The 13,034-nt window shown below is 38.6% G+C and overlaps 1 protein-coding gene across 1 annotated transcript; it reads right to left on the reverse strand.

Moving 5' to 3' along the window:
* Nucleotides 1–472: 472 nt before the first annotated feature.
* PTX4 (pentraxin 4) lies at nucleotides 473–8,173 on the reverse strand. The gene is made up of 3 exons (XM_063430703.1): nucleotides 7,569–8,173; nucleotides 4,837–5,947; nucleotides 473–1,131 (listed from the first exon to the last, which is right to left on the reverse strand). The coding sequence occupies exons 1-3, from the start codon at nucleotides 7,683–7,685 to the stop codon at nucleotides 491–493; spliced, it is 1,869 nt and encodes a 622-aa protein (XP_063286773.1). The 5' UTR covers nucleotides 7,686–8,173; the 3' UTR covers nucleotides 473–490.
* Nucleotides 8,174–13,034: the final 4,861 nt, after the last annotated feature.

Below are 13,034 nucleotides of genomic sequence, written 5' to 3' on the forward strand. Positions count from 1 at the left end.
ATCACTGTCAGTAATACACCATTTATTTTACAATGGATCAGTAGGGGCTAATTGTAAATACTCATCATTAGGAGGTCCAAACCATGACTTTTGTTTAAAAAAAGATGGGTGCATTCAGCACTCACTCATCAAATCCTGCTGTTTGACATTATTATTGTAAACTAAAATGAAATAGTATGTTATTAAAAAAGACTCATTATAAAGAGATATTTCCCTTTATGGAATTGGATGGGGAGGGTTACTTCATAACCTAAAATGATAGGAATGTGATTTGCTTAAATATATATATAAGCAATATATATATTCCATGGGTTAGTGACTCGTGGTAGTTTATGATGGAATCTTCTAAGAGTCACCTTATTACAATATAGCCAGCAGTCCACAAAGTTTGTCATAGTTCATGTTTTTTTTAAGAAAATATTGAGATAGGAAATAAATACATGGTTTATTATTATTTATTTTCTGTTCCCTCCAGATGTGTCAGTACAGTCTACAGACAGTGCTCCAGGCAGGTACACTCCACTCTGTTCACTGACCCATGCAACGTAGAGGCATCAGACAGGGTGAGGATGGTGCCTCTAGGTAAACCTTTCCCGGTGGCAATGCCAGACACTTCTCCAGGAGATAATGCCCTGTTCCACATTGCAAAGCCAGCCAGATGTCCAACAAAGGCTTCTGAGCTATCAAATCCTCCACCCATGGTGTCCTGTTCTTGGCCGAGAATTAGCGACCCCCCGGAAGGTATCTCATAACCTTTCTGAAACCTGGAACCTGTAGAAGCCAACCTGCGGTCAACATAAAACCAGTATCTGCCCTGGATGGATGACCAAATGAAGCAGGTGTGATGCCAGCTTCCATCGATTAGATGCACAATAGGGAGCTCCCGAAAGGCTGGATCACCGATGACAAAATGGAGGGAGTCATAGTCTACACCATTCCTGCCATGGAGAACCAATTTGTTGTCATTATCTTCTGTGGCGTAGGAAAGGATTGTTCCAACATAGCTGGCATTGGTCTTTACCCAGGTGCAGACAGAAAATTCGTGAAGGCCCTCTCTCAGGCCTTTACCAAAGGTGACATAACTTTCAGTAGAGGAACTTGGGAAAGTCAGCATGGACTCCACATTACAAACTGGGAAGAGAAAGAAAAAAATATATACATATTAGTGGAAAAACTGAAACTCTTATTGATAAGTATCCGGGGAACCTATGGAAAATGAAGTGGGCCTTCTTATCAGCTCTAATGATCTCACTGTACTTGTATAGTGTACCCTGGCACCGTCACTCCTGGCACCTGGGGCAGGTTAGCCAAGCATTCTCAACCAATCAATGCTTCCAAATTGGCCGAAATTAACATTGAAAATGGTGAAATGATCATTCGGGATTATCAATGTGGCTGATATGGGAACAGGGCTACTAACTAGATTGCAAAATTATAGACGTGAAATGTGGATTGCAGAATCTGATCAAAACCTGCTGATTTAAAAAGAAAAATATCAACCCAACTTTAGTAACGGTTTGATATTCTACTCTGAATTGTGCAAATCAGATTTCGGTTCTCTACAATTCTGTGTTTATTGAATGAACCCTTTATATAATGTGTTTAGTGTTCTATTTGGGTGATATACATAATATGGAGTTATTTACTAAAAAAGTGAGAATTCAAACAGAATTTCAAAAATGAGGCCAGAGTAGCCAAACTGAAAGCACAGCCGATTTGGTGACTTTTTCCAGTTTGACTAATCTGGCCTTAAATTTAAGATTCCGGTTTGAGTTTTCATTTTAGTGAATAACTCTGAAGATTCAGAACGATATCAGCGGTGCTCAGCCCTATCGGGATATTATTTAGACAACTGCGACCTCTAGTGGACACTAGGGATTACCATTTATACATACTCCCGCATTCACAAATAAATGGAAGCACATAAAACCTAGAATTATATCATTAATTTCATCCAGCTGTCACAGTTTGGAAAAAATAAATAAAAGTTCTATCTTGTTCCCATTCCTCCAATTCCTCCCGAAAAGGAAAACATTCTCTAAATCGCCCAATCTCCAAGCACAGCTCCTTTCGCCTGGAATTCATAATTCCATTGCCATTACTCCACAAATTCCAGTTTTGTTAATAAACCTCTCTGGAATGTATTCACTAAAACGCTGAATTGTTGATAACTGAATTTCAAAGTGTAAGTAAAAATTCTCCAACCTAGCTATAGCCACAGCTTGATTTTTGCTTATACGTATTTTGCCAGTTTTAGTGAATAAATCCCTTTGTGTACCTTTCTAAAGGGCTGTAACATACCTCCCAATTGTCCCGATTTAAAAGCACAGTCCCTATTTTGGACCCAAATCTCTCTTTCTCCTTTTTTCCCCTGTGCTCCTCTCGTGTAGGAGCTCCATATTGTTGGGGTGAAGGCGCTGCTTCCCTACACCCCTTTCCAGTATCACCTATTCTAAAGGTCAGAAAGAAGAGACTGCGGTTTGGGAAGTGTCAGCTGCCAAATGTATTCAAAACCAGCGCCAGAAATCCTTCTTCTTATCTATTCTGAACTTTTGTTTTTAGAAATCAGTCTGTGTAAATAAGATACAATGTTCTCGTTTTAAATCACATTATAGTTTCATATATTGTTATTAGTAAATTATCTAAACTTTCTTAGAACAGCTGTAGGACTATGCATAGTCTGGAACGCCTACATGTGGCTAGGGCTCAGTGCCCTTCAAGCGGGTCAAACGACAGAAAGTGTGATACTGATTGGTGCTAGAATAAACAAAGTTACCATTCAGCTACATGCATTTACAATTATAATAGATATTACAACATGTTATGTTGGATCACTGACAGGGAATTGGCTTTATTATATTATATATTTTATTATAATACATGCTATATTGCAAAGTTGATTGACTGTAGCCCTTTAGTTTATAAATCAACATTTCAATTTAAAGGAACATTATAGAGCAGGCTTCCTCAAACTCCGGCCCTCCAGATGTTGCTGAACTACAACTCCCATGATTCTATGAATTAAATAGATAGGCTGAGAATCATGGGAGTTGTAGTTCAGCAACATCTGGAGGGCAGGAGTTTGGGGAAGCCTGCCATAGAGTTATGAATGTAAACATGTATTCCTAACACTATAGTGTTGGAGTGGCTCATTAGGTCTCTGGTCAAACTCAGAGTGGAATGAAAAGGTGATTTTAATAACCTTTTGTCCCTCCCCACGCTGGTCTTACCACGGCTAGCCCTGCTTCCCTGGCTGAAGTCATCAATCGTGATGATGGCAGCCAATCCAATCCTTTCCCATAGCAAAGCATTTGGAGGCTACTGCGCATGAATGGCAAAACACAGGACTGCAACAATCAGCATCTCCTCATAGAGATGTGAAAAGATGTCTACACTGAAAAGCCTGCATGGTCAAGCTATAGACACCAGAACCACTACATTAAGCTGTAGTGGTTATTGTGGATATAGTGTCCTTTAAAAATCAAAGTGTTTGCCCACTGAACCTTGACATGGTTGGGCTAATAACTGGGATCGAGGATCGAGGCCAGGTAGAAAGCACACATATTCCCCCCTCCCACTCTTCTTAAGGAGTCAGTCTCTGGATTAAAAATTGTGGTTTTATGAGCTACATTTTTTTTCTAAGCAAAATGTAAGTAAAAACATGTGTTAGCGATGTTGGTAGTTAAGGGGTTAAACTTCAAAGAAGACCCTTTCACTATGAAATGTTTAGTTAACATTTGCAGCTGAAGTAGGCAGCCTGCAAGAGACAGTGTATGAAAGGAATCTGAGAAAGTTTGGCCCCCCACAGGCATCCTGTAAATCAGTGGGCAGCCTGCTTTTGTATTTGACAGCTATTCTAAACTGGAATTTAAAACATATGTTTGGAAAATGCGAACAATATTATAAATAGCTGACACTGGCTTGGTTGCATTTTATTGCAACTGCTACATATATAAAATTAGCAGATCGCCATTATTGATTATTAAAAATAAATCGTATTTCATATGTACACAAGATGCACATACAAAGGGTTGCCCAATCCACTGCTGTAACTTTTTCAATGTGTCGGGTGATTCATGAAATGTGCTGTCATACAGCAGTCAGCAAAAATCAATTCAGCAGCGTTGTAAATCGTTACACTCCTGGGCAGCACTTTAAATGCCTAAACCAACAGCATGAAGAATTCACAGCTGTCGGTTACAAATGGAGATTATGGAAACCCTCACCTTCAAAATAAAAGTTATTTAAAGGGACACTATAGTCACTAAAACAACTATAGCTTAATGTAGTTGTTCTGGTGTCTATAGCATGTTCCTGCAGTCATTTTGTTGTAAACACTGCCTTTACAGAGAAAATGCAGTGTTTACATTACAGCCTAGGAACACATCCAGTGACCAATCCTCAGACAGCCATTAGAGTTGCTTCCTGGGAAACTGCTTTTCAGCAGCTCCACGCTCTGCATATGGAGATGCTGAATGCTCCTCATAGAGATGCATTAAATCAAAGCACCTCTGTGAGGAGATGCTGATTGGCTAGGGTGGCATTTGGCTCCGCCCCACCTCCTTCACTGAGATCATCAGAATTGACTATCTCAGCCAATTCTATATTTTCCTATGGGAAAGCATTGTGATTGGCTGAGTTCATCAATTCTGTGGCGCTTGAAAAAAGGTGAGTTTTTTAAAACTTTAAGGTGGGCAAGGGGTGTGGCGAGATACCCTACATGTGCTTTTAATACTTTAGTGTCAGGAATACACGTTTGTATTAATGACCCTATAGTGTTCCTTTAAAATCAGGATTTGTTGTTACTTTAAACCTTATTCCTAACAGTTGACTTACTTGTACCCGGCACCTTAGTACTCTGCTCTGTATGTCTTTGGACCTCAGGGCCATGTGGTGTGGAATTGGGAGTCAGTATGCCAGGAGGTCTCTCCACAGTAATGTGTTGGTTTACAGTATGCATTCCAGAAGGTTTATTGTCTGTGACATGTCGGGGCGGTCTGGTAGTTTCAACAGCAGGTGGTGTCTCTTGTGTGACACGTAGTGGTGGCCTGGTAGCTTCAATAACAGGTAGTTTCTCTTTCATGGCAGGCAGTGGTGCCCTTGTAGTTTTGATACCAGGTAGTTTCTCCTTTGTAACATATGGTGTTGTCTTAGTTGTATGAATGCCAAGTGGTGTCTTTTCTGTGGCACTTGGTGGTGGTTGAATGGTCTGAATGCCAGGTGCTTCTTCTTCTGTTTGAAGCACATTCTTGGACTTGTTCTCATGGTCGCTTACGACCTGAACTATTTTCCCTTTGGCAGGAATAAGTTGCTGTTGCTCATTTTGGAGCCTCCTCGTCTGTTCATGCTTCATCTGAAGTTTAGCCATACGGTGTTTGGTGGTCATTGTCTCTGGGTTAGTTCCTGGAGACCCAAGTTGCTTATTTTCTGGGGTACGATTTCGCTCTTGAGTGGCCATCAAAGAATTTGGTGGTAAAACATCATGTTGCAAAACTTCTCGAATCTGTTCCTCCAAAGTGGCTATTTTACCACCTTGTCGCTTTACAACTTCCCGAAACATCTCCATTCCTTTCTTCAGGAGATTGTTATCTTTTACTAGTTGGTCAATCACCCGTTTCTGGCTGTTGAAATTTAATGTCAAGTTGGACATGGCAACATCTCGTACTTTGTTTTCCCTTGTCACCTGCTTATTCCGCTCAGTTATGGTGTCCTCCAAAGAGGCCATCTTTAAGTCCAACTTTTTGGCTTTTTTCTGCAGCTTTTTCAGCCAAAACTTTATCCCATTCAGCTCGTTCTGAGTCACCTGGTTAGAGGCATTGACAGCTTCTGTAAGCGACTGTTGCTGGTCCATAATTTGGTGGAAACGTGTGTCGATATTGTATGAAATATTGTAGTTTTCAGCAATTCCATGGAGGCGGGTTAGCGTTACTTCCTGGAACCTCCGAAACTGCAAGAAAATAACACAGGAATTTAGTGTCATAGGAGGAGAATTTTCTGTCCCTGTCCATCATTTACAGGCTACCATAACGCCAGTATAGAAAGACCAAATGTCTTCGTAGCTTCGAAGCTAATGAAAAAAAAATTATTTGTGTTTTACTAGTTCTTAGGAATCTTTACAGCTTGTATTTAGAGTTTTAGCTAGAAATGTGGTTTATGTGGAGGTTAATAGTATTTTCATTTTGTTTAAGCATATAGCTTTGGTTTAACCTGTCCTGCTGACAGCGTTACCATGTTTTTCTTGGACACGTGTCCTTTCTTTATGAAGATGGGCAATCCATGAAAGGTAGTGCCTTCCCATATATATGCTGCAGGAATGGAATCAGTTTGCTAATTTAAGAGGAACCTTATGAGAATTTCTTTGATAAGCATTCTCTTCTGCAGCACAAGAATGCTACATACTACAGAGTAGTACTTTTCATATGACACAACACATCTGGCAATCCTAATTCTGGCAGATACAAGAAAGGCTCAGATTTCTAATGTATATGACAAGACGTTTAAAGGCCGTGTGTATTTAAGTTCATGCCTCATAAGCAATAAATCTTCGGGCGGTGGTCTACATTACAGTGTCTGTTTCTTAAAGGCATATGACTAGTAAACTCATGCATTTTTTATTTAAATGGTTCACTATGGTGACAAGAAAGGTTTTGCCTCGTTCTCTGACAATGAAAGAGTTACATCCATGGTGATATCATATATTCTGTTAAAAGGGACAAGTGGCCTCAGGCATTCCATAATGTGTTGCCAGTTCCATTGTGGTTTCCCGGGCAAGTGTAAATTCCTCATGCTGATGGGCAGTGTAGGAAAAGTGCTGCCCAACATGATGTAGACTTCATATGCAGCAAGATGGATAACTAATCAATTCACAAGGAATCTCGAATGAATTAAAGTGAAAATTTACGTGATTGCTCTAATACTGCCTATGAATTCTACATACCACAGGGCAGCCCTTTTCATATGCCACCGATCAGCATGATATAAAAAATGTATCAAAGTTAAACTCTCACTGTGCTCAGTCAGACTAAATCTTAGTGGTGGAAAGCTTCCTTCTGTTTAAATTAGGTATTAGGTCAACTCAGTCTTTTAAGGTCATGGGACTGCAGTCCAAAAAGTGCAGGTGGTCCACAAGTTGAGAAATAAAGCTTTAAGATGCAGTTCTTTGTTTATTTTTCTAAAGTAGGACTGATCAAAGAAAATATACATTCTGTGCCCTGCTTCCCTGAAAAAGGTCACTTATCACACCTGCAGAGCTGAAATGAGATTGCACAATTCAGAGTTTGTAATGCAGCTAAAAACAAATATATTAAGCTAAAGAAAATAGCAAATAACAGCACCCCTGGCACCTGGCACCCCTGAGAATCTTCCCACTTCCCTAGAGACCCCACAAATCTGTCCACTCGTCCAAGGACGCTCAATCACCCCAAATCGCCTTAACCATGTATTCCTCACACCAAACTTACTGAGGAGCAACATGCAATGTTTAAAAATATCCCCACCTTATGCCAAAACAGAACCTTGGTCTACAAATAAAGTTCCCTATGTATCACAAAATTCAGTCTTAAACCCACCTGTTCCTCCAGTCTCCGGAAACGCTCAAAAAATGGTTTTCTTTGCTCGAGAATTCGTGTTTGTTCCAGTAGGACACCCTGTAGACAGAGTGCAGCCAAGATGAAGAAACTCAACATCGTGGGATGTGCGATAGAGACCTTGCAGAAACTGAGGGTCCACCAAAGTCACCAGTTCTTGGTCAATGCGAAGAATGCATAGCTCTCTACAGAGATAGTCGTCCAACTTTCTTTATTCCTTCTCTCATGAACGTTTCTTTTTCCAAGTCACTTTCACTATACTATTCTATTCCATTTATTTCTACTAAACGTTTATTCCATCAAGACAATTTCTTCTCAGTCTTTTTTGTTTTTGTTTTATTTCTTATTTCTCTGTTTTTCCCGAATGCCTTTTTTCACGTTCTGTCATTCTTTAGTTTTGTTAGGTGAAAGAGTAATTGGCCTCTTCTCTTCGGTCTCTTTCCCCATCTGATACTTTCTCCTCCTGTGTTCCTCCCCCACACACTTGCTGGTTTCGTCCACAAATAGATGAGTTTTGCAGTCTCTTGGAGCATCTACAACAAGCCTATTTTAGACGCAAGGGAAAACCTCTGTATGTCAGGCACCAGAAAATAAAGTGATATTTAAGGCACACTCGGCAAACCTATCTCCATCTTATTTATATTTAGATCTTTTTATGGTCGCCAACTTGTCTGTTTTTAGTTTTAACAACCCCTCTGTCAGCCCCAGAGGAATCAAATGTTTTGCCCCAAATGGTTTAAAGGGAAATATCAAATTAAACCTAAATTTAAAATGCAGGTGACGCATGGTGAGTCAAAGGGCTATTAATGGAACATAGTTTCATACTTACAATGTAGCCAAAAATGACGATTTTGAAATTGTCACCATATCCCGCAAGCTTCCTTTTTGTTCGTTTTGAAATCATCTTTAGAATTTTGCAATATTCATTTTCTGCTAAATGCCTACATTTTATAAAGCCACATAAATTTAAATAAAAACAAGACGTAACATGTAGATGTGGTTACAGTAATGTTTTGGATATATAAATGGCTTCATTTCTATTTGGTACTAATTGTAGGGTGCGCATGCACACAGGGTAAGATTATTTACATATACTATTATAAGATTCCATTTATTTTGTTGGCCTGAAAATATTATATATTATAATTATTTTATATATATATATATATATATTTATTTATTTTTATTTTTTTTAATTTTAATTAAATGTAATGAATCAAAACAGTCTAGATAATCCATATATTTAGTAAGATCCCCCCAAAAAATGTGGATAAAAAAATGTTTGCACGGAGTGCACGGGGCAATGACAGCAGTAGGCAAGTTAGGTTGATGAAAACTTTTTTCCAAGTTCATTATATTTAGCAAAAAATATTTTTTTTAAATGAAAATGTGTCATTTAATCTGAGTGGGCATGTTGGGTCAGATTATACTGTTATCTAACCAACTGCCACTCAACTTAACTTGCTGCCGCTGTGATTCCTCTGTGTGAACCTTCATCAGCAGGAAAGTTGGGTTGAGCAGTAGTTGGTCAGATAACAATAGAGTCTGACCCAATATGGCCGCTCAGTCTGACAAAAAGTGAAATTTTCTCAGAAAAATCAATATACATAATTTAAAAAAATCATTCAGTTTCATTAAATGTAATAAACTTTTAAGACATAGGAAATCAAAAATTTGATGACAGTTGTCTTTTAACGCCACATTGGCTTGGATTTAAGGATAACCAAGAAGCTTTTACTTGTTAACCACTTTTCAGAGTTAGGGATGCTGTAGAGTCTAATTACCAATAATCTCTCCAAGATGAAGCTTGGCTGAGAGTGATGTGAATTGTAGTCCATAGAATCTTTACTGACGACACATTGAGTTACGCACTGGCTATGTAGTTTGCGAGGTTAGACCACCTGCTTTCATTTACAGTCTGTAGCAACTCTGGTGAGCACATTTAATGTGGGTGACTATTTGTAGGAGTTAGGGGCACACTGCTGAACCCCTGCACTCAGGGAAAAAGACACATACCTTTTTAACTCTGTATTGTGAATTGGGAGCTGCTGAGAATTACTCATGGTGATACTAATAAATCCCCCCCAAAAAAACCTTACTGAAAATAAAGCCTTACAAGAAAATAATTTTAGCCCCACCAACGCAATGACTGGAGGGAAAATGATTTGCAGAAAACACCTAGTGGTTTAAACATTAACTATGTAACACTCAACAGAGACTTGATAAGGAGATGCTGGCTCTGTGTATTGTGAGGTTAACATCAAACAGAAGGGTGATTTCACATGATTGCAATGACATCACAGTTCAAAGGTTATTGGCAGCTAATCCAATAACCCGATAACAAGTGGAGCTTACATAATTAATGACTTATCAGTGACATGTCAATTATAGCTTTTGACTGAGGTGGTTATCAGCGTTGACAAAAATAGTATTTGACCTCTCCTTGGATAGAGTTATCCTGCTCTAACACTTGTGAGTGCACTGCAAGGGTTTAAATATAATATTTTCTGGTTTTATGACAGTGGTCTTATACGTGAAATTATTTTACATCAATGTAATCAACCAGGTACTCCATTATTCCTTATTGAAGATAAACTCTGTCATCTGTTTACGATGGGTTGGATTATAACCTTTACAAAAGAAAGAACTTTATATATATGCATACCATCTTTACAATCTACAACACAAAACACCCTACAATATACTGCATGGAACGCAGCTGAAATTGTAGGTGACCCACTTAAAAATGTACATTTAGTACCAAAGAGACTTTTTAAAGAGCTATATGTGAAAACACTGAGAGACCTATTTATTAGTTGTTGTGAAGAGTTCTGTTTTATTTTATTTTTGTTTCTCAATGAGTCAGACACCATATATTTGTCATACGACAACCAAGGTTGGTTTTCCTTTGACTAATTTTGGTTGACGGCTGATGAATTTTTAGCATCCTGTTGGCCACTGTCATTACCAAAATGACGGAGACTCATGCATTACCCGCTTTATGTTTGACAAAATTCTGTGTTTTATTTTTGTCTTCCTATTATATGTAAAAAAAAAGTGAACGTAAATTTTAACTCTGCAGTTTTTTCATTGTACTGATTTGTTTTTGCTGATATCATACCGGCATAAACATGTACAAAAATCAGTTTGAAGTCATTTATCCGAATTAAATTATTTTTTACCGATTTATTCTGAATATATCTCACCTGTAAATTCCACAGGTAAAACTACAGGTAAAATGAATCAAAATCGATTAATTTAATGATTACCAGGAATTTTATTCTGATGAATCATTTAAACTTTTTTTAAAATGTTTTATTTTGCATTCACAATAAAAATTGTCTCTTTCAAAGTTCTTTTTTTTCCTCATTTTATTACACAGGGGGAGTAAATGTAATTTTACAGATTTTTTTGTTAATGTTTTTTTCTTTATTTAGTTTAGTTACCGTGTGAAACACAATACCTACAGCACCCTGTTGAGTTGATTGCTGTGTGTTCACCTTTTTTAGGTGAACTGTTAACTCTTTGTGCTGCCATAAGACTCACTTCTCTTTTTGTAAAGGAAACATTGAGTAAAACAGTAACGAGACTGAAGATCAGACCACAGAAGCCTCATCACTAAAGATAACGAGCAGTAAAATTCATACATTAACACAAATAAACATACAGAGTAGCTTCCTGAATTTACAAACTTATCTGTACGAGCAGTAAACGTGTAAAGCGAAGCTGCTCATGGAATTGTAGAATTAAAACACAGGTATAACGTTTAAAAAAAATGGTTTATGCATAATGACGTCTCCCAGACATTGCCATTATAATGTCCATGTTTGGAATTACTGCCCTAATACCAGTTGTATCCTTATTCATCTTAGGAACGTGTAAGAAGCCACGAGGGTTTTACTTATTATTGTTAACATGCTGTTAAAGGAAAACCATCACTTCTCTGCAAATGGCAAGATTGAGTGAAACAATAAAATCACCTACAATTTATCATAAGGATTTAGTAATTCACATCACAAGCTGGTCCTGTCCTGGCACAGCCAGGGCGCACATTGTATTGAGGGAGAATTGGAAACACTGATTCTGTTTCTTCTCCATAACATATCATGTTTCCTCTTTTCCTCTTTGCCAAAAATGTCGATTTGAGGGAATGATGGGTGTAAACGTTGTCTTTTTTTGTAACGAAAACAGAAGAGCTTATAGTGTGATTGACACAGAGCCAAGATGAAGGAGCTCACTTTAAGATTAGAGCAGTGTGGGTTTCTGCATATCATTTTATTTTTCAGACCTCACAAGCTTACACTCCAAACCCTGCCCCTCTTTCAGAGTAATTTGTCAAACCGTTTTAGAATGGTTCGTCAATGTAGCTGTTTTCCCCGGGTGCCCATTCTGAATACAGTCTTCTCAAGCAGGAGAAACCAGATGTCTTCACGGAACCAAACCTTGCCAATCCAGGACTGCACTCAATGGCTCTCAGCCAGTGAATGCAGCTCTGCTTAGTTGGTTTGTTGGTTAGAAAAATATTACAAACAAGCACCTACAGTAGTAGTTAGTACAAACTGAGCACCAAGTCTCATTGCATAGTTTAGCATAGTCATTCCTACGGAATATATTTAAATGTAAATTGCAATAGAACTTTTACACTACTGCTTAAAGATTGGGGTAAAACAAGTCTACCATGTCCCCATTTTGCTACATCCAAACAGTCAACCATGTAACAGATCAGGTCCCACACAGCTAGCCATGTGACAGACCAGGTCCCAAAAAGGTAGCCACGTAAAATGATCAAGTCCCAAAAAGCCAGCCATGTTACTGGCCAGGTCCCAAAAATTCAACAATGCAGATTATAAAATCCCAAAAAGCCAAGTCCCTAAAAACCTGCCATGTAACTGGTCAAGTCCCAGAAAGCCAGCCATGCAACTGACCTGCTCCCAAAAAAGCCAGATATGTAGCCAATCAGGTCCCACATATCCAGCCATGTAACCAATCAGGTCCCAAAAAGTCAGCCATGTAAATGACCAGGTTCCAAAACACCAGACATATAACTATTCAGATTGCACTGATCTTATTCCCGAGTGGTTTGTATGATCCATTTATGTGTTTGTCTATCACCCTCGTGGATCATTTGATTGGTAGATCCACTCTGATGAAAAGGCCTTCTGTGGAATAAGGACACAATGGAGCCAGAGGTCAACATAAATACAGAATACATGCAGCTTGAATCAAGCAATGTGCTATAGCTTTCTACAGCAGAACCTTGCAGATGCCTTGTGGGTTAAAGAATTCAATTTCTCCAGTCTGGTCCTTTTCCAATCCCTTACATATTATAGTCCAGATATGCCACCGGCCAAGTGACAGAGTCAGAAAGATGGGAAGAGGTCCGTACAATTGAGTAAAAGCCTGGGGAGTCTCACCTTCTACCTGTGCTTTTCCACATTTGGGGGATTT

The sequence above is a fragment of the Pelobates fuscus genome, chromosome 8 (genome assembly GCF_036172605.1).
Source record: "Pelobates fuscus isolate aPelFus1 chromosome 8, aPelFus1.pri, whole genome shotgun sequence".
Classification (NCBI taxonomy): Eukaryota; Metazoa; Chordata; class Amphibia; order Anura; family Pelobatidae; genus Pelobates; species Pelobates fuscus.